The sequence below is a fragment of the Momordica charantia genome (assembly GCF_013281855.1).
Source record: "Momordica charantia cultivar OHB3-1 chromosome 5 unlocalized genomic scaffold, Mcharantia_2.0 BLBB01000005.1, whole genome shotgun sequence".
Lineage (NCBI taxonomy): Eukaryota > Viridiplantae > Streptophyta > Magnoliopsida > Cucurbitales > Cucurbitaceae > Momordica > Momordica charantia.
The window spans coordinates 11468644-11482829 of record NW_028275163.1 but is presented as its reverse complement, the minus strand read 5'-3'; the positions used below and the strand labels follow the sequence as shown (position 1 = coordinate 11482829).

General features: G+C 38.2%; 1 protein-coding gene and 1 long non-coding RNA gene across 2 annotated transcripts; one reads left to right on the top strand and one right to left on the bottom strand.

Moving 5' to 3' along the window:
* Positions 1-451: 451 nt before the first annotated feature.
* Positions 452-3819, bottom strand: LOC148211304 (uncharacterized). Its single transcript, XR_015790691.1, has 2 exons — positions 1042-3819; positions 452-774 (listed from the first exon to the last, which is right to left on the bottom strand). It is a non-coding gene; the product is annotated as an uncharacterized LOC148211304 (long non-coding RNA).
* Positions 3820-4376: 557 nt separating this feature from the next.
* Positions 4377-10339, top strand: LOC148211303 (uncharacterized). Its single transcript, XM_088124372.1, has 4 exons — positions 4377-4388; positions 4550-4742; positions 8167-8378; positions 8577-10339. The coding sequence occupies exons 1-4, from the start codon at positions 4377-4379 to the stop codon at positions 8886-8888; spliced, it is 729 nt and encodes a 242-aa protein (XP_087980498.1). The 3' UTR covers positions 8889-10339.
* Positions 10340-14186: the final 3847 nt, after the last annotated feature.

Below are 14186 nucleotides of genomic sequence, written 5' to 3'. Positions count from 1 at the left end.
TTTTTACTAAATAATTATTTTAAATAAAAGATTTCATTTAGAGTTTCTTTTTTTTTAACAAAATTCAAAAATACAAAATATGTATTTTGAAAAGGAACATAACTTATATCCCAAGGTGGTGGTATGTTGGTGAGGTGTTGGAGTGTTGACTCCAAACCCTTATCTCGAAAGAGACCCTTCAGGGGATGACGTCGGCCGCTCCGCGTCGTGATGACGTTGCGACAGGTTACATATTCAACATAGAACGATTGGACAAAAATGAAAAATTTACACATTTTAGACACTACTCTGATATGGGTCAACGTGTGCAATTAATTTTTTAGATAAGGTTTTTTTTTCATAAAATATTTTAAAATCAATACAATTTTTAAAAAATTCTATTTTATTTATTTCCTAACACGGTATATTTTTCAAAAAAGTACTTTCAAGGATCTAAAATCACTTATAAACATATCGTAAACACGCTTTAAATGATTAAATCTTCCCAAAGTGCCAATAAAAATGTGTTCTAAATTTCCATAATTCATTCCAAAATCCTAAATACATGACTTAAGTGCTTATGTACTTTTGGTCCACATACTTATTTTATAAGCACTTGCAAACATACATCACCTGTGACGGAAGCTCTTAAAACACCACATAATTGGAGACTCCACAGTGGGCAGAAAATAAGAAGCTTTTCCACAGAGAAAGAGAGAGAGAACTCAATCAAAATCCATGGCCTACTTTGGTCTTTTCCAAGTAAACATCCAAAATCATTGAGCCATTTTCAACCTGCTCCAAATGCCAACCACCAAAACAAAAGCTTCATTTGAATTCAACAAATTTCAGTGCCCACCAAACTTGTCAAACAAGGTGGGAGCTACATAACTGTGTTTTTGTCTAAAATAAAGTCAAAATCACTTCTTTTCTAGTAGTCGTTGAACAACATAAAGAAAATGCCTCCAAGAAACTGAAGACAGATTTATTTAGGTAACCAAACTGAATTCCAGACAAGAAAAAGCTGAAAGTACAGAAGACAGAACATATCATCAATTTTACCTTGACGACCCGAGTACCAAAGTTGAGTAAGGAGATACAAGTAACATCAGATACCTAACAGAGTTCAACTAACTGTACATCAAATGGACCTAACTGTGAAGGGACAAAAAAAAAAAAAAGAACATGTAAGGATGAACTGATCACAAGTTGGTTAGGTAATACAATAGTGTCACATAAAGCAAATGCTGAAACAACAACCAACAGGACTGATAGCTAAGCACGAAGAACGTGCGACGCGAATACAGCCTCCAGGAAAATCTAATGCCAATATTCCATTTTCCAACAGAACAGAACTTTATACCATGTGATCATAGAACAAGTAATGAATTGGTAAATCTTGCCATGGTTATCCTATGTAATGCATGTAATATTTTGAAAACCAATGAAGACAATGCATAAAGTTTCCATCACCTAAACACTTACTTTACACTTCTACTATCTCCAAGACTTTGAAGCCATGTCTTTTGGGATATACATTCCCCTCGATCAAATACAGAGCACAGACTCTTCTTTCATAATAAAAATCGATGGAACGAGACAGAAACAATTACAAAAAAGAGCTCCATGTATGATGATGCAAACTATCAAGAGAAGAAACAAAATTCAAGATATACAATACAGAGTAGCAAGAGAAGAAACAAATTGACCATCTTAACAATTTTAATCCAACATGTCAGCAAACTTCATCGTATGCCGAATTTGACTTGCAGGCATCAAACGTGTGTAAAAGTATTCTTGTTTCAGTCTAAACAGAACACCAAAAAAACACCAGAATAGAAGAATTTCAGAAGAACACTCTTCTTAGGATTGAAGTCTACTGCTTCAAGGAACATTAAAGTCAAACAGAATTTTGAAGCACACTTCCCTAACAAATAGAAAGTAGAAACAAATTAGCCAAGATTAAAAACGGCATGTGACAGAAAGCCAAAGAAGGTGTACAGACTTTCAAAGGTTAAGAAGGGATTCCAGCAAAAATTTGAAAGAAAACAGTTGAATCATCATGTGAGACTAATGGTGGCAACATTGTGAAGACTATTCATCAAAAACTCAAGTTCTTTGAAAGGAAAGATGCCATCCAAAGTTAGGCTCACTAAACAAGAAATCTAATAATCATGTCGCAAAGAAATTGTATAAAACCTGGTACAAGAGAGAGGAATATACGCCCAGCAGCATTCGTGGGAAAAAGTTTGTAATGGACAAGTGCAACATTAGAACATCAATCAATTATCAGCCCCACCTCTGACATTGCCCTCGGGAAAAAGAAGGTAGGGATTAATATTAGGTTCAAGAATTTCAACTTTAGTTCATAACCAAAGGAAGATAGGAAGGAGACAACATCCAGCCAATCCTGCAACAAAAACCAACTTGTAGAATCCAGTTTCTTAGAACATAAGAGGAACAATCCCAAAAGAAAATGAAAGGAAGACCAAGACCAAGACCAAGACCAAGACCAAGAACAAGTCAACAACATTAATGATCAGATCCACGACTAAGAAAATAATCAGAAAACACAAACCAAGCGCAGACACATGTAATGAGATTTATCAGAACGAACAACAAAGAAGTTCACAATTTCACGCGTCTAATTTGCATTGGTATATGTAATAAGTTTACAAGCGATCCAACATCCAATCTAATCAACAATCATTATACTACAAATCAGAGCCAAAGACGAAAAGGGGTCGACGAGAACACATTTACAAGAATCAATCGGAGTGGGAATTGTAGTCATAGATGGAGAGGTCGTCGGAATCGGAATCGGAGCCGGAAGAGGAAGAGGAAGAAGAAGAGGAGAGGGAGGGGAGGCAGAGGAAGGAGAAGAGGGAAAGGGAGATGCGGCGGATATGGCGGAAAGGGAAGCAGAAGATGAGGTACAGAACATGGTGGCTGCTGAAACGCTCGGGATTACAGGCGACGTATTGGCAGAGATCGGCAGAAATATTGGCGACCCACAAAACGAGAGGACTGTTCAACACCATGGCTGACGCTGAGCCGAGCTTCAATTGGGAATGGGAGATCGAATTTGGGATCGCAATTTCGCACGCAGTTTCAATTCAACTTCCAACGCCGCAGGAACCAGAAATGACTCTCTATGCTTCCATTTTCGCCGCCGGGGATTCGATGGAATTGGATTTTTCTTTTTCTTCTTTTCTAAAATTGTCAATTATCATACATCAACGGGCAATGGCAAAAAATAAGACTTTTTTAAGAGGTAAATAGTTGTTTGTAGGCACCATTTTTAATTTATAGAATTCTAGACTTTCTAAGAGTAGGGGTAAGGTGTTCGCGGGTTTGTGGACCAAACTTGAAACATTGGGTTGATTGGTTCACTTACTCAAATGAACCGAATTCATCACTCAATTCAACCCGACCAAAAACCTTAAAAGTTTGGTTTGATTCGGATTGGGTCTTAGGGTTGCAATATTTTAAATAAAAGAGTGAAATTAGTGAGATAGATCTGAATCACACACCGTCAGCTAAGATATATTTAGTGAATATGTGGAACTAGATCTAAAGTAGAGACATTGAGGATGATGTAGATATGGGGTTGGGACAACAATGATGACATAGATTTGAAATGCCGATACAAGGATGAAGCAAATCTGAAGTGCAGACACCAGGATGAGACAGATTTGTGGTGCGGACACTGACAGTGTTGCAGTTTTGAGTGGAAATGTTGATGGTGAGAACTCGAGTTGCTTGATAACCCATTTTGAAGATAGAGACCGGGGAGAGAGAGAAGGAAAGGGAGGGAGGCAGTAGAGCTGGGGAGGTGTTAACTTTTAGAGGAGGAAATAGAGAAGATAACAAATAGAATTTCATTCAATTAAATTATTTGATAATCTATACTATTATATAATTCATAATAATATAAATCTAAATCAAATTATATAATGTAAACTAAATCTAATTCAAATCTGATTATAGTTCAAATAACATTATCTAAGAGAGTGAGATAAAAGGACGAACATCAAAAAAGTAAGGATGAGATAGAAACCCTAATATATGTATATATGTCTGTATATATATATTTATATATATTTATTATTATTATTATGTAGTGGTCGGTTCAGTTCGAGTTGAACCGAACAAAATTTAACTTAATCCGTGACTAAAATCAAATTTTCAATTTTGTAAAAAAATAACACAAACTCAAACTAAACTAGTTTTTTAACCCAACCTAACCAAAACAGTTTGGGTTGGGTTTGTCATGGAGTTTTGAACACCCATAAGTGAAAGTACATGTTTACTCGGAAATAACCATGGATCGCGCTTTTTAGCATGCCCACAGATTTCTGGCCAACTTTTTAATTTTTCTTATGTTTTTTTTGCTAATGCACATCCATGTGAAATTACATATTTTACCCTTTGTCAAATTCTTTCTCTCTCTTTTTCTGCAGTTATTCTTTCTTTTCTTTTCATCTCCCTCTCTCTCGATTTTTCCAAAGTGTATATCAATCAAACTCCGAAATCAAATTGCTAACAACAATAGAAATTGAATTTATAGAAAATCTTCCTCTTGCCTCTCCTTAGAAACGGATCAGCACGAACAGATCATAGAGACATCCTTGCAATCTCCAGAAGGGCAGTGTCTCAGAACCGTGTGGACATCGCCAATCAAATCCTCGTAGGTCGCCTAGAAAACCTCAGACCAAAATTGCAGCAGGTGGGCACTGCGCCTTGTACACAGGAGTTATTAGGTTTGTTATGTTTGTTATTCCTTAATTATAGCTAACCATGGTTTAATCTAGTCTGTAACCTATAAGTAAGTCACCAATCAATGATTAAACAATTCTCATTAAATCGAAACTATTCAATTGAAACTTTATGGTATTAGAGTCTACCTTTCAAAAATCCTAAAATAACCCCACGGAGACTAAATCGTCTAAGATCGACTCGCACCTACCCTTCACCTAAACCCTAGTGCCGTTAAGAAGCTAGAATGTCGAGAATGCCAGAACCTTTGAGAATTTCAGTCGAGACGCCACAGTCCATTAATCGATGCAAATTACCATACATTGGTTGCATAGAATGGGCTTGATACGTCAAGTTGGCTATCGATCGCAAAAGTAAGCTTGGTTTTATGATAGGGAAATCGCGAGTGCCAAAGACAAATGATAACTCCTACAAAGCACAACGGTCCAAAAGAAATACACAAGAAATACACGATAACTCAAGCATATAAACTAAACAAGCCTCTTACCACTTGAATTTAATCGTATAGATGGTTCAACTCGAAAGGTCAAAGTTATACAGAATACTCACCAAGGTCGGAAACACTCCACAAGTTTGATGATCATATGCTTCGAGATAATCTATCCTTAGTTCAACCACGCAAAGGAGTACACTATTTGTGGGTGGGGTTGCACGAATGGTACGGAATTTCTCTGAAACTTGTCCTTCAAGGACAACAACGGTATTTAAGTTAGAGAATATACACAACCGACGACGTCATTCCATTAAGGATGCTCAGCTTAACTTTCCCAATACAGTTCTGTACTTGTAAAGTAGTGGGTATTGTTAGTTTTCAGTTTTTCCTTATTCTTTGGGTTGAGACACCATCGTGGGTTGTGGCTCTTCTCCACATTGTAATCAATTTTTTGCTTGGTTGATGTTCTTCAATAAAGATTGAGTAAGGTTTTCTGAAATTCTAACTTGGTATCAGAGGTCTAAGTGCTCGCGCTCTCATGGCTTCCGAAGAAACAGAAAATTCTTCTTCTCTTCCACAAATCACTGCAAATGCTTCCCCTGTTTTTGTTAATTTTTCTCAACTCAACTCCTCTTTTGGTCATCCTTTGGGAACTGTCCTTACAGTGAAGTTGGATGACAAAAATTATTCTTTATGGAGAGGTATGGTCCTGGCCGTGTCGAGGGGACATAAAGTGGATGGTTATGTATTGGGCACAATTGCAAAACCACCACAATTTCTACTACCCACAGAAACTGAAGGAACTTCAGAATTTCAACAAAACTCACAATATGAGGAGCGGCAAGCTATTGATCAAGCTTTGCTTGGTTGGTTATTTGGTTTAATGACACCATCTGTTGCTTGTGATGTTGTAGATCTTAGGAGTTCAAGAGAAGTTTGGAAGGAGCCTGAAGAACTTTATGGAGCAACAAGCAAGGCTCGCATAATCAATTGAGAAATGTGCTGCAGAACACTAAAAAAGGCTCTTTAGAGATGTCTGAATACCTTGGTCTTATGAAGCAGACTTCTGAAAGTTTGAAGTTGGCTGGTGAACCAGTCACTCTAGGTTACTTAATGTCCTCTGTGCTTTCAGGTCTAGAGTCTGAATATCTCCCAATAGTTTGTCAAATTGAGGGAAAGAAGTCTACAACATGGCAAGAGTTGTTTGCTACCTTAGTTGTTTTTTAAAACACTTTGGTGAGACTTAATGTAGTTTCTCCTACTGATACTTCTACTGATGCTACTGTTAATTATGCATATTCAAAGTAAAACTCTGTTGGAAACAAACAATCTACTTATAATTCATCAAAAGGAGGACAAGGAAGAGGTAATTATTCTTCAAATGACACCAAAAACAGTGATAGAGGAAGAGGCCGTGGCAGGTATAGCCTTTACAAAGGAAGCAATTCTAAACCAGTCTGTCAACTATGTGGCAAATATGGTCATTCTGCTGCTGTGTGCTATCGAAGGTTTTATGAGACGTTCAATAACTCATCTAGTCATTCCAATAGCAGTCGGAACTCAACTTACATAGCCACTCCTGAAATTGTTGCTGATCCTAGTTGACTGGCTGATAGTGGAGCAACGGATCATGTAACCTCAGATTTGGGAAATCTTAGTGTGAAATCTGATTTTACGGGTAAAGGCACTTTAGTTGTTGGCAATGGAAATAGGTTAGAAATTTCACATGTTGGACATACTAGTTTGCAAACCAAACCTATTGTTTCTCATAAACTCCATCTTAAAAATATTCTCCATGTTCCAAAAATTAAAAGAAATCTTTTGAGTGTTGCTAAACTGCTGACAATAATTGCTGTGTTGAATTTCATCCAACTTATTGTGTTGTGAAGGACAAGGAAACAAAGAAAGTGGTGCTGCGCGAAGTTTTAAGGATGGGCTGTACCAAATGAAGTTGCCTCTTCAAATCAGCAAAAAAAATCACCTGTTACCGCAGAAACAAATTTCCTCTTCAGTTCAGTCATTCAGCAGCAAGTTGTCTTTAAATTCTAGAAATAGGCCTAAATCTTCCTTTGTTGTTAATTATCCTTTTTCTCCTTGTAATGTGTCGTTGGATGTTTGGCATCGTAGGTTAGGGCACTCATCTAACAAAGTCCTCACTTCAATTTTAAAAAGTTGTAATATGAATGCTACTGATACTGAAAAAACTAGCTTTTGTGACTCATGTAAATATGGAAAGTCTCATGCTTTACCTTTTAAACTATCTACCTCTCTTGCAAGTAAACCCTTAGAACTTGTTCATTGTAATCTATGGGGACCTTCACCCATTAGTTCAACAACTGGTTTTCGGTACTACATCAGTTTTGTTGATAATTTTTCCAGGTTTATTTACATATTCCCTCTAAAACACAAAGGTGAAGCTCTATCAACCTTTATTCAATATCAGAAACTTGTAGAAAATAAGTTTGACCACAAAATCAAAAGCCTTCAGAGTGATTGGGGAGGAGAATTTAGGCATTTTGCTGTTTATCTAAAGCAAAATGGAATTGAGTTTAGACATCCTTGTCGTCCTCACACTAGTGAACAAAATGAGATAGTAGAGAGAAAACATAGGCACATAGTAGAAATGAGACTTACTCTTCTAGCACAAGGTTCAATGCCTTTAAGATTTTGGTGGGATGCTTTTCTTTGTGCTGTTTATTTGATAAATAGGCTTCCAACTCCAGTCTTACAAAACATATCACCATGGGAAAAAGCTTTAAGCAAAAAGCCACATTCATTTCTCAAAGTCTTTGGCAGTGCTTGTTTTCCCTGCTTATGATCCTATCAAACTCATAAATTTCAGTTTCATAACATTAAATGTGTGTTTTTGGGATATAGTGAAAATCCTAAGGGCTATAAATGTCTTAGTTCCAATGGAAGGCTTTATATTTCTAGACATGTGGTATTTAATGAGGATGAATTTCCCTTCAAAACAGGTTTTCTCACTTCTTGTGTGTTCAAGCAGCAGTCAAATGAGACAATTATTACATGGCTCAATTTTCCTTGTGTTCAATCTCCACCACCAACTTCTAATCAAGACCATACCTCAACTGATGCAAACCAAAGAGGTACGACCAGTCAAGATAACCAAGACACTGCAGCACTTTATTTTTTGTTGCCAAATTCAGAACAACTTGTGAGTGATCAGGTTAGTAGTTATACCTCCAATTCCTAACATGATATTGAAATCAATTATGATTTACCCAATGTACCTGCTGATATAACTTCTAGCCAAATTATTCAACAAACACATCATCTGCAAACTAGGTCCAAAAGTGGAATTTTTAAACCAAAAATACAGAATTATGTTGCTACTCATGTGACAAATGCAGTGGTAGTTGCTCAGGAACCTATCAATGCTACAGAAGCTCTAAAGTCAAAAGAGTGGAAACAAGCAATGGAAACTGAAATGGATGCTTTAATGAAGAATACAACTTGGAATCTAATACCTTATTCTTCTGAGTACAATTTAGTTGGATGTAAATGGGTGTTCAAAGTTAAGAAGAATCGAGACGGAAGCATTCAAAAATACGAAGTCAGGTTAGTTGCAAAGGGATTTCATCAACATCCAGGTATTGATTTTAAAGAAACATTCAGTCCTGTGGTGAAGTCTTCAACTATGAGAATTATATTGACCATAGCCGTTGCCAATGACTGAGTTGTTAGGCAATTGGATATTAATAATGTCTTTCTCAATGGCTATTTGGAAGAAGATGTTTATATGGTGCAACCACAAGGTTTTGTTGATGCTCAACTACCTAATCATGTGTGCAAACTCAACAAATCTCTTTATGAACTCAAACAAGCTCCTAGAGCTTGGTTTGATTGTTTAAAGGATGTTCTTATGAAATGGAGCTTCAAAAACTCTAAAGCAGATAACTCTCTATTTTATCTTACTACTGCAACAATTGAAGTTTTTGTTATAATATATGTTGATGATATTCTTGTAACTGGGAACAATAAGAACTTAATTACTCGTTTTGTGAAGGAATTGAATCAAGAGTTTGCCTTGAAGGGTTTGGGAGAACTCTCTTATTTCCTAGGTATCAAAGTTCATCGTGATGAGTTTGGGATTCATTTTAGTCAAAGAAAATATGTTCGGGATGTTCTTGACAGACTTGGTATGACTCACATTAAGTCTTACCCAACTCCAGCTGTTACAAGCAAACATTTTTCAGCTGCTGAAGGAGAATTGATGCCAGATCCAACTCTCTACCGAAGTGCTATAAGAGCACTACAATATTGGACTAATACAAGGCCAGATATCTCTTAAATTGTCAACAAATTAAGTCAGTATATGCAGCAGCCTACTTTTGTACATTGGGAAGGAATCAAAAGAGTGTTAAAATATCTTAAGGAAACTTTAGATCATGGTCTCTTTATTCCTAAATCTGAGAGTTTGTCCTTGTTTGGTTACACAGATGCTGATTGCGCGTGTAACTTAGATGACAGGAAATCCATTGTGCACATTGTGTGTTTTTTGGACACTCACTCATTTCTTGGTCTTCAAAGAAACATGTAGTTGCGAGATCAAGTACTGAGGTAAAATATCGCTCGTTACCTCACACATCATCTGAAATTTGTCATGTGCAGTCTCTGCTCAAGGAAATCCACCATTGTCCCAAGTCTACTTCAGTAATTTGGTGTGACAATCTCAGTGCGTTATCCGTAGCTGCCAATCTCGTGTTTCATTCAAGAACTAAACATGTGGAGTTGGATGTTCATTTTATTCGAGATAAAGTTGTTGCTAAAGAGTTGGACGTTCATTATGTTCCTTCCACAGACTAGATAGCCGATGGGTTGACCAAACCCTTATCAGAATAAAAATTCATAATCATGAGGAGCAAACTGAACGTGCTCCCAGCGCCCGTTCGTTTGAGGGGGAGTTAGAGAATATACACAGCCGACGATGTCATTCCATTAAGGATGCTTAGCTTGACTTCCCCAATACAGTTCTGTACTTGTAAAGTAGTGGGTCTTGTTAGTTTTCAGTGTTTCCTTATTCTTTGGGTTGAGACCATCGTGGGTTGTGGCTCTTCTCCACTTTGTAATCAATTTTTTGCTTGGCCTTGTTTTAAAATCCTGGTTGATGTTCTTCAATAAAGATTGAGTAAGGTTTTCTGAACTTCTAACTATAGGCTAAGGCCAAAGGCCTTTACCAGAGAATTTGCAAAATAAAATTAATCCTAAAATCTAAGGAAATTAAATAAAATGCATGATTGTTCCCTAAAAACGAAAACTTGCTTATTGGACAAACATTTCTTAAGTTAAAATCCAAAGTAAATAAAATTTCAAGGAAAAACAAGAAGGAAAATGTGTTCCTTAAATGTAATAGAGCGGGCAGTAAAGGGGCAGGCACGCATGGGTGGCGATGGCTGACAGGACGCTAATGGGGCATGGTTGTGGCACTGAGCAGGTAGGCGTGGGCGAGCGTGGGCACTCATAAGAGGAGGTGGCAATAGGGGTGAGCAAAAACTTTCAAAAAATCGATCCGACTGACCAAAATCAATCGAATCAATGTGCGTCAGTTTGTTTACTAAGCAGTTCGGTCAGAATCGATTTTTCAAAAGTAAAAACCGATTTTTTGTTGGTCAGTTTGGTCCAAGGTACTATTTCTGACCAAAATCGACTGACATTATTCAAATGGAAATTTAAAAAGAAAAATTAAAGTGAGCCTTAAACGTTGTAGTCTGTGTGTACTACAACTGTACATTGGGAAAACCAGCATCGACGGGTTTCCCCATTTGATAATGATCTATTTTTTTTATTATTAAAAAACATATTCCCTTTCCCCCTCCCTTTTCTTCTTCTATTCAAAAATCTATCTCCTTTTGGTTTCACATCGCATCTCCCATTTTTTTTCTTTTACCTTCTCTCCCTATCCTTCCTCTTCCTCCTTTCTAGTTCTCTTCTTCTGTCACTTTTCCTTTTATTTTGTTTATTTTACTAAAAGCTTCATCATTCTCTTCTTCTCCATTTTCCTTTTCTTTTTTCTTCTTCCGTTTCTATTCTCATTTTTTTTTCTCTTATTCTTCTCCCCTTCCTATTTTGTTTTTTCTCTTTTTCTTGGTTCCTTTTCTTCTTCCATTTATATTATCCATTTTTTCTCCTTTTCCCCTTCATCTTCACCAAACCAACCAAAATCAACCGACCATTATCGGTGTAGTTGGTCAGTCGGAATCGTAGAACCTTCTAAAACTGACATGCTTCGACCGACAGAAATAGAACTTATCAGTGGTCGACCTTGATTTGAGTCCAAAAACCGACTTCGACAGACCGATGATCACCACTAGGTGGCAGGTCGTGGGCACGGGAGCAAACAGGCGATTGGGTGTGTAAGGGGCGCGTGGTGTCATGGTCATGCTTGTCCAAGGCATGTTACCCATGGCTGCATACTCATGGCAACCTCATTCTATATTCTTTCTTGTCTTACATTTAGTTTGCATGCTTATTTACTTTTCCATGTGATTTTGGTGACAAGTGACTCTTTGCCACTTTTCATGTCCACGCTTATCATAGGCAAAATGTTCCAAAATGTACTATGGGGGATGCACCTAGTGACCTTCCTACAAAGAGTTGTATTCTTGTCTTGCTGCTATCTATTCTCTTACATTCAAGTTACACAACAAGCTTTCCAAAATGCTTTCAAACGCTATCCAAAACTTTTTTCTCTAACCCCGTTTTCTAAAATCGTTTTCTCGAGAACGAGGGTGGAGGTTACGACATATAGTCGTTATGCAACCGACTTCAGATTTCTAGTTGCCTAACTTGCCTGCAGGCAAAAGCAAGTGCCACACAATCGCTTTGTGAGTATTTAGAAAGTGCATTGTGACGGTTGGTATCAGAGTCTAGTTGACTCCTTTATTTGACAATAATCATGCCAGTAGCAAAACAGTTGAACAAGTCGCATGTCGAACAAGTCGTGGAAATTGAGGATCAGATGTTGCTCTTGACGGAAGTCTCCGACAATATTTGATTCCTAGAAAATCGGATGAAGGAGTTGGCTAGTAAAGCCGATGGGAACAATGTGGCAAATGCTCGGATAGACGCATTTCTAATGAAATAATTGATGGTGAGGGTTGAGATCTTAGAGAGTAAAGCTGTAAGAACAAATAGCTTTGAGCAAAGGGATAGCTTGACTAGCTCTATTGCTCATGTGGAGGAGTGTGTCAAAGAATTAGGTAGCTCCCAAAAGGCGATCATGTAGATGGTTAGCGGCTGTCAAGCCGCTATAGAAGTCGTTTGAGCAGAAGTCATCGAGATAAACACAAAAAAGAATCTCATCATGAGAGCGGTGGGAAACCAAGCCCCAGTAAGGGATAACGTCTAGTTTAACAAGGTGAAGATTCCGAAGCCTAAACCATTCGGCGGGGCTCGTGATGCCAAGACCCTCGAGAACTTTATCTTCGACATCGAACAGTACTTTCGAGCTACACGTACAATGATAGAAGAAGCCAAGATCACTTTCGAAACCATGCATCTAGCTGAAGATGCAAAGCTATAGTGGAGGTCCAAGTATACATACATCCAAGAAGGTCGATGCACTATAAATACCTGAGACAAGTTGAAGAAGGCACTCAAATCGCAGATTTTTCTTGAGAATGTAGAAATTTTAACAAGATGCAAACTGCGAGAGTTCGGGCACACTAGGTATATTAGGGATTACATGAACAGTTCAATGAAATGATGTTAGACATACGAGACATGTCGGAGAAAGACAAAGTCTTCTACTTCGTGGAAGGCTTGAAGTCGTGGGCCAAAACCAAGCTATACAAACAAGGGGTTCGGGACCTTAATACTGCTTATGTCGTAGTCGAAATTTTTTTTGACCTTAATAATGATCAGCCCCTGGATCAGAGAAGAAACCAACCATCCTCAAGTGGTGGGAATAAGCCCTCCAGATCAGGTTTGCCGAGATAGGAACGGAGGAGGGACTACAACCTTATCCAAGTGGTGGAAACAATTGGTGAAGGTCGAACCAACAGAACAACTTCAATAGAGAACCCATCATGTCTTTCTCGTGCAAGGCAGCTCATCGCGTACACAAATGCTCTCATCGAATAGCCTTCAAGACCCTTCAAGCGATAATAGCTAATGGCCTCGAGGTCGAAGTAGAGACACCGACTGAAGCGGGTCGAATGAGAACTCCCGCATGGGGGCACTGAAATTCCTGTCGGCCCTCCAAAGGAAAGTAGAGGAGCGAAAGAATCACCAGAGAGAGGGCTTATGTATGTTGAAGTCTTGGTCTACAAAAGAGCTGCCAAGAGTACCATGGTGGAATCTGGGCCACCCACAACTTCATGACTGAAATGGAAAGCAGGCCATTTGAATCTACAATAGGACAAAGATCCAGAAAGGATGAAAGCAGTCAACTCTACAACCCTTCGCATTGTGGGTATTGCCAAAAGAGTCCAACTGAAATAGGGACATGGAGTAAGAAAGTAAATTTCGTTATAGTTCGGACGGATGACTTCGACGTCATGCTAGGAATGAAATTCTTCATAGAGCATAAAGTCATCTCCATGTCCCTGGAAAAGTGTCTAGTAGTCATTGGATCCAATTTCACTGTGGTTCCAACTAGCATCAAACAACTAAGTGGGGTCAAAACAATATAAGCTCTGTAGCTGAATAATGGCCTTGTCCACGATGAGCTGACATTTATGGCCATCCAGAAGATCGAGGAAGAGAGCAGTAATAAAGTAGCCCCCAATGAAATCCAACAAGTCCTAGCTGATTATGCAAATGTTATGCTCGACAGTCTGCATCCCTACCACCGCGTAGGGGGATCGACCACGAAATGAGCTTGTTCCAAGGGTAAAGTCACCACAAAAAATTCCTACTCTATAGTCCCTCCTTAACTAGCTGCATTTAGAAAGTAGTGAAGGGATGTGAATCCCAGAGCGGAAGCGGACCGTCGTTCGTGACTTTTGGGAAACAAAATCAAAAGTGTTGAGAA

Coding starts and splice junctions, on each gene's coding strand:
- LOC148211303 (XM_088124372.1), top strand. Junction 4,743..8,166: donor TTGTACACAGGAGTTATTAG/GTTTGTTATGTT, acceptor CCTTCAAAACAG/GTTTTCTCACTTCTTGTGTG. Junction 8,379..8,576: donor AACAACTTGTGAGTGATCAG/GTTAGTAGTTAT, acceptor GTAGTTGCTCAG/GAACCTATCAATGCTACAGA.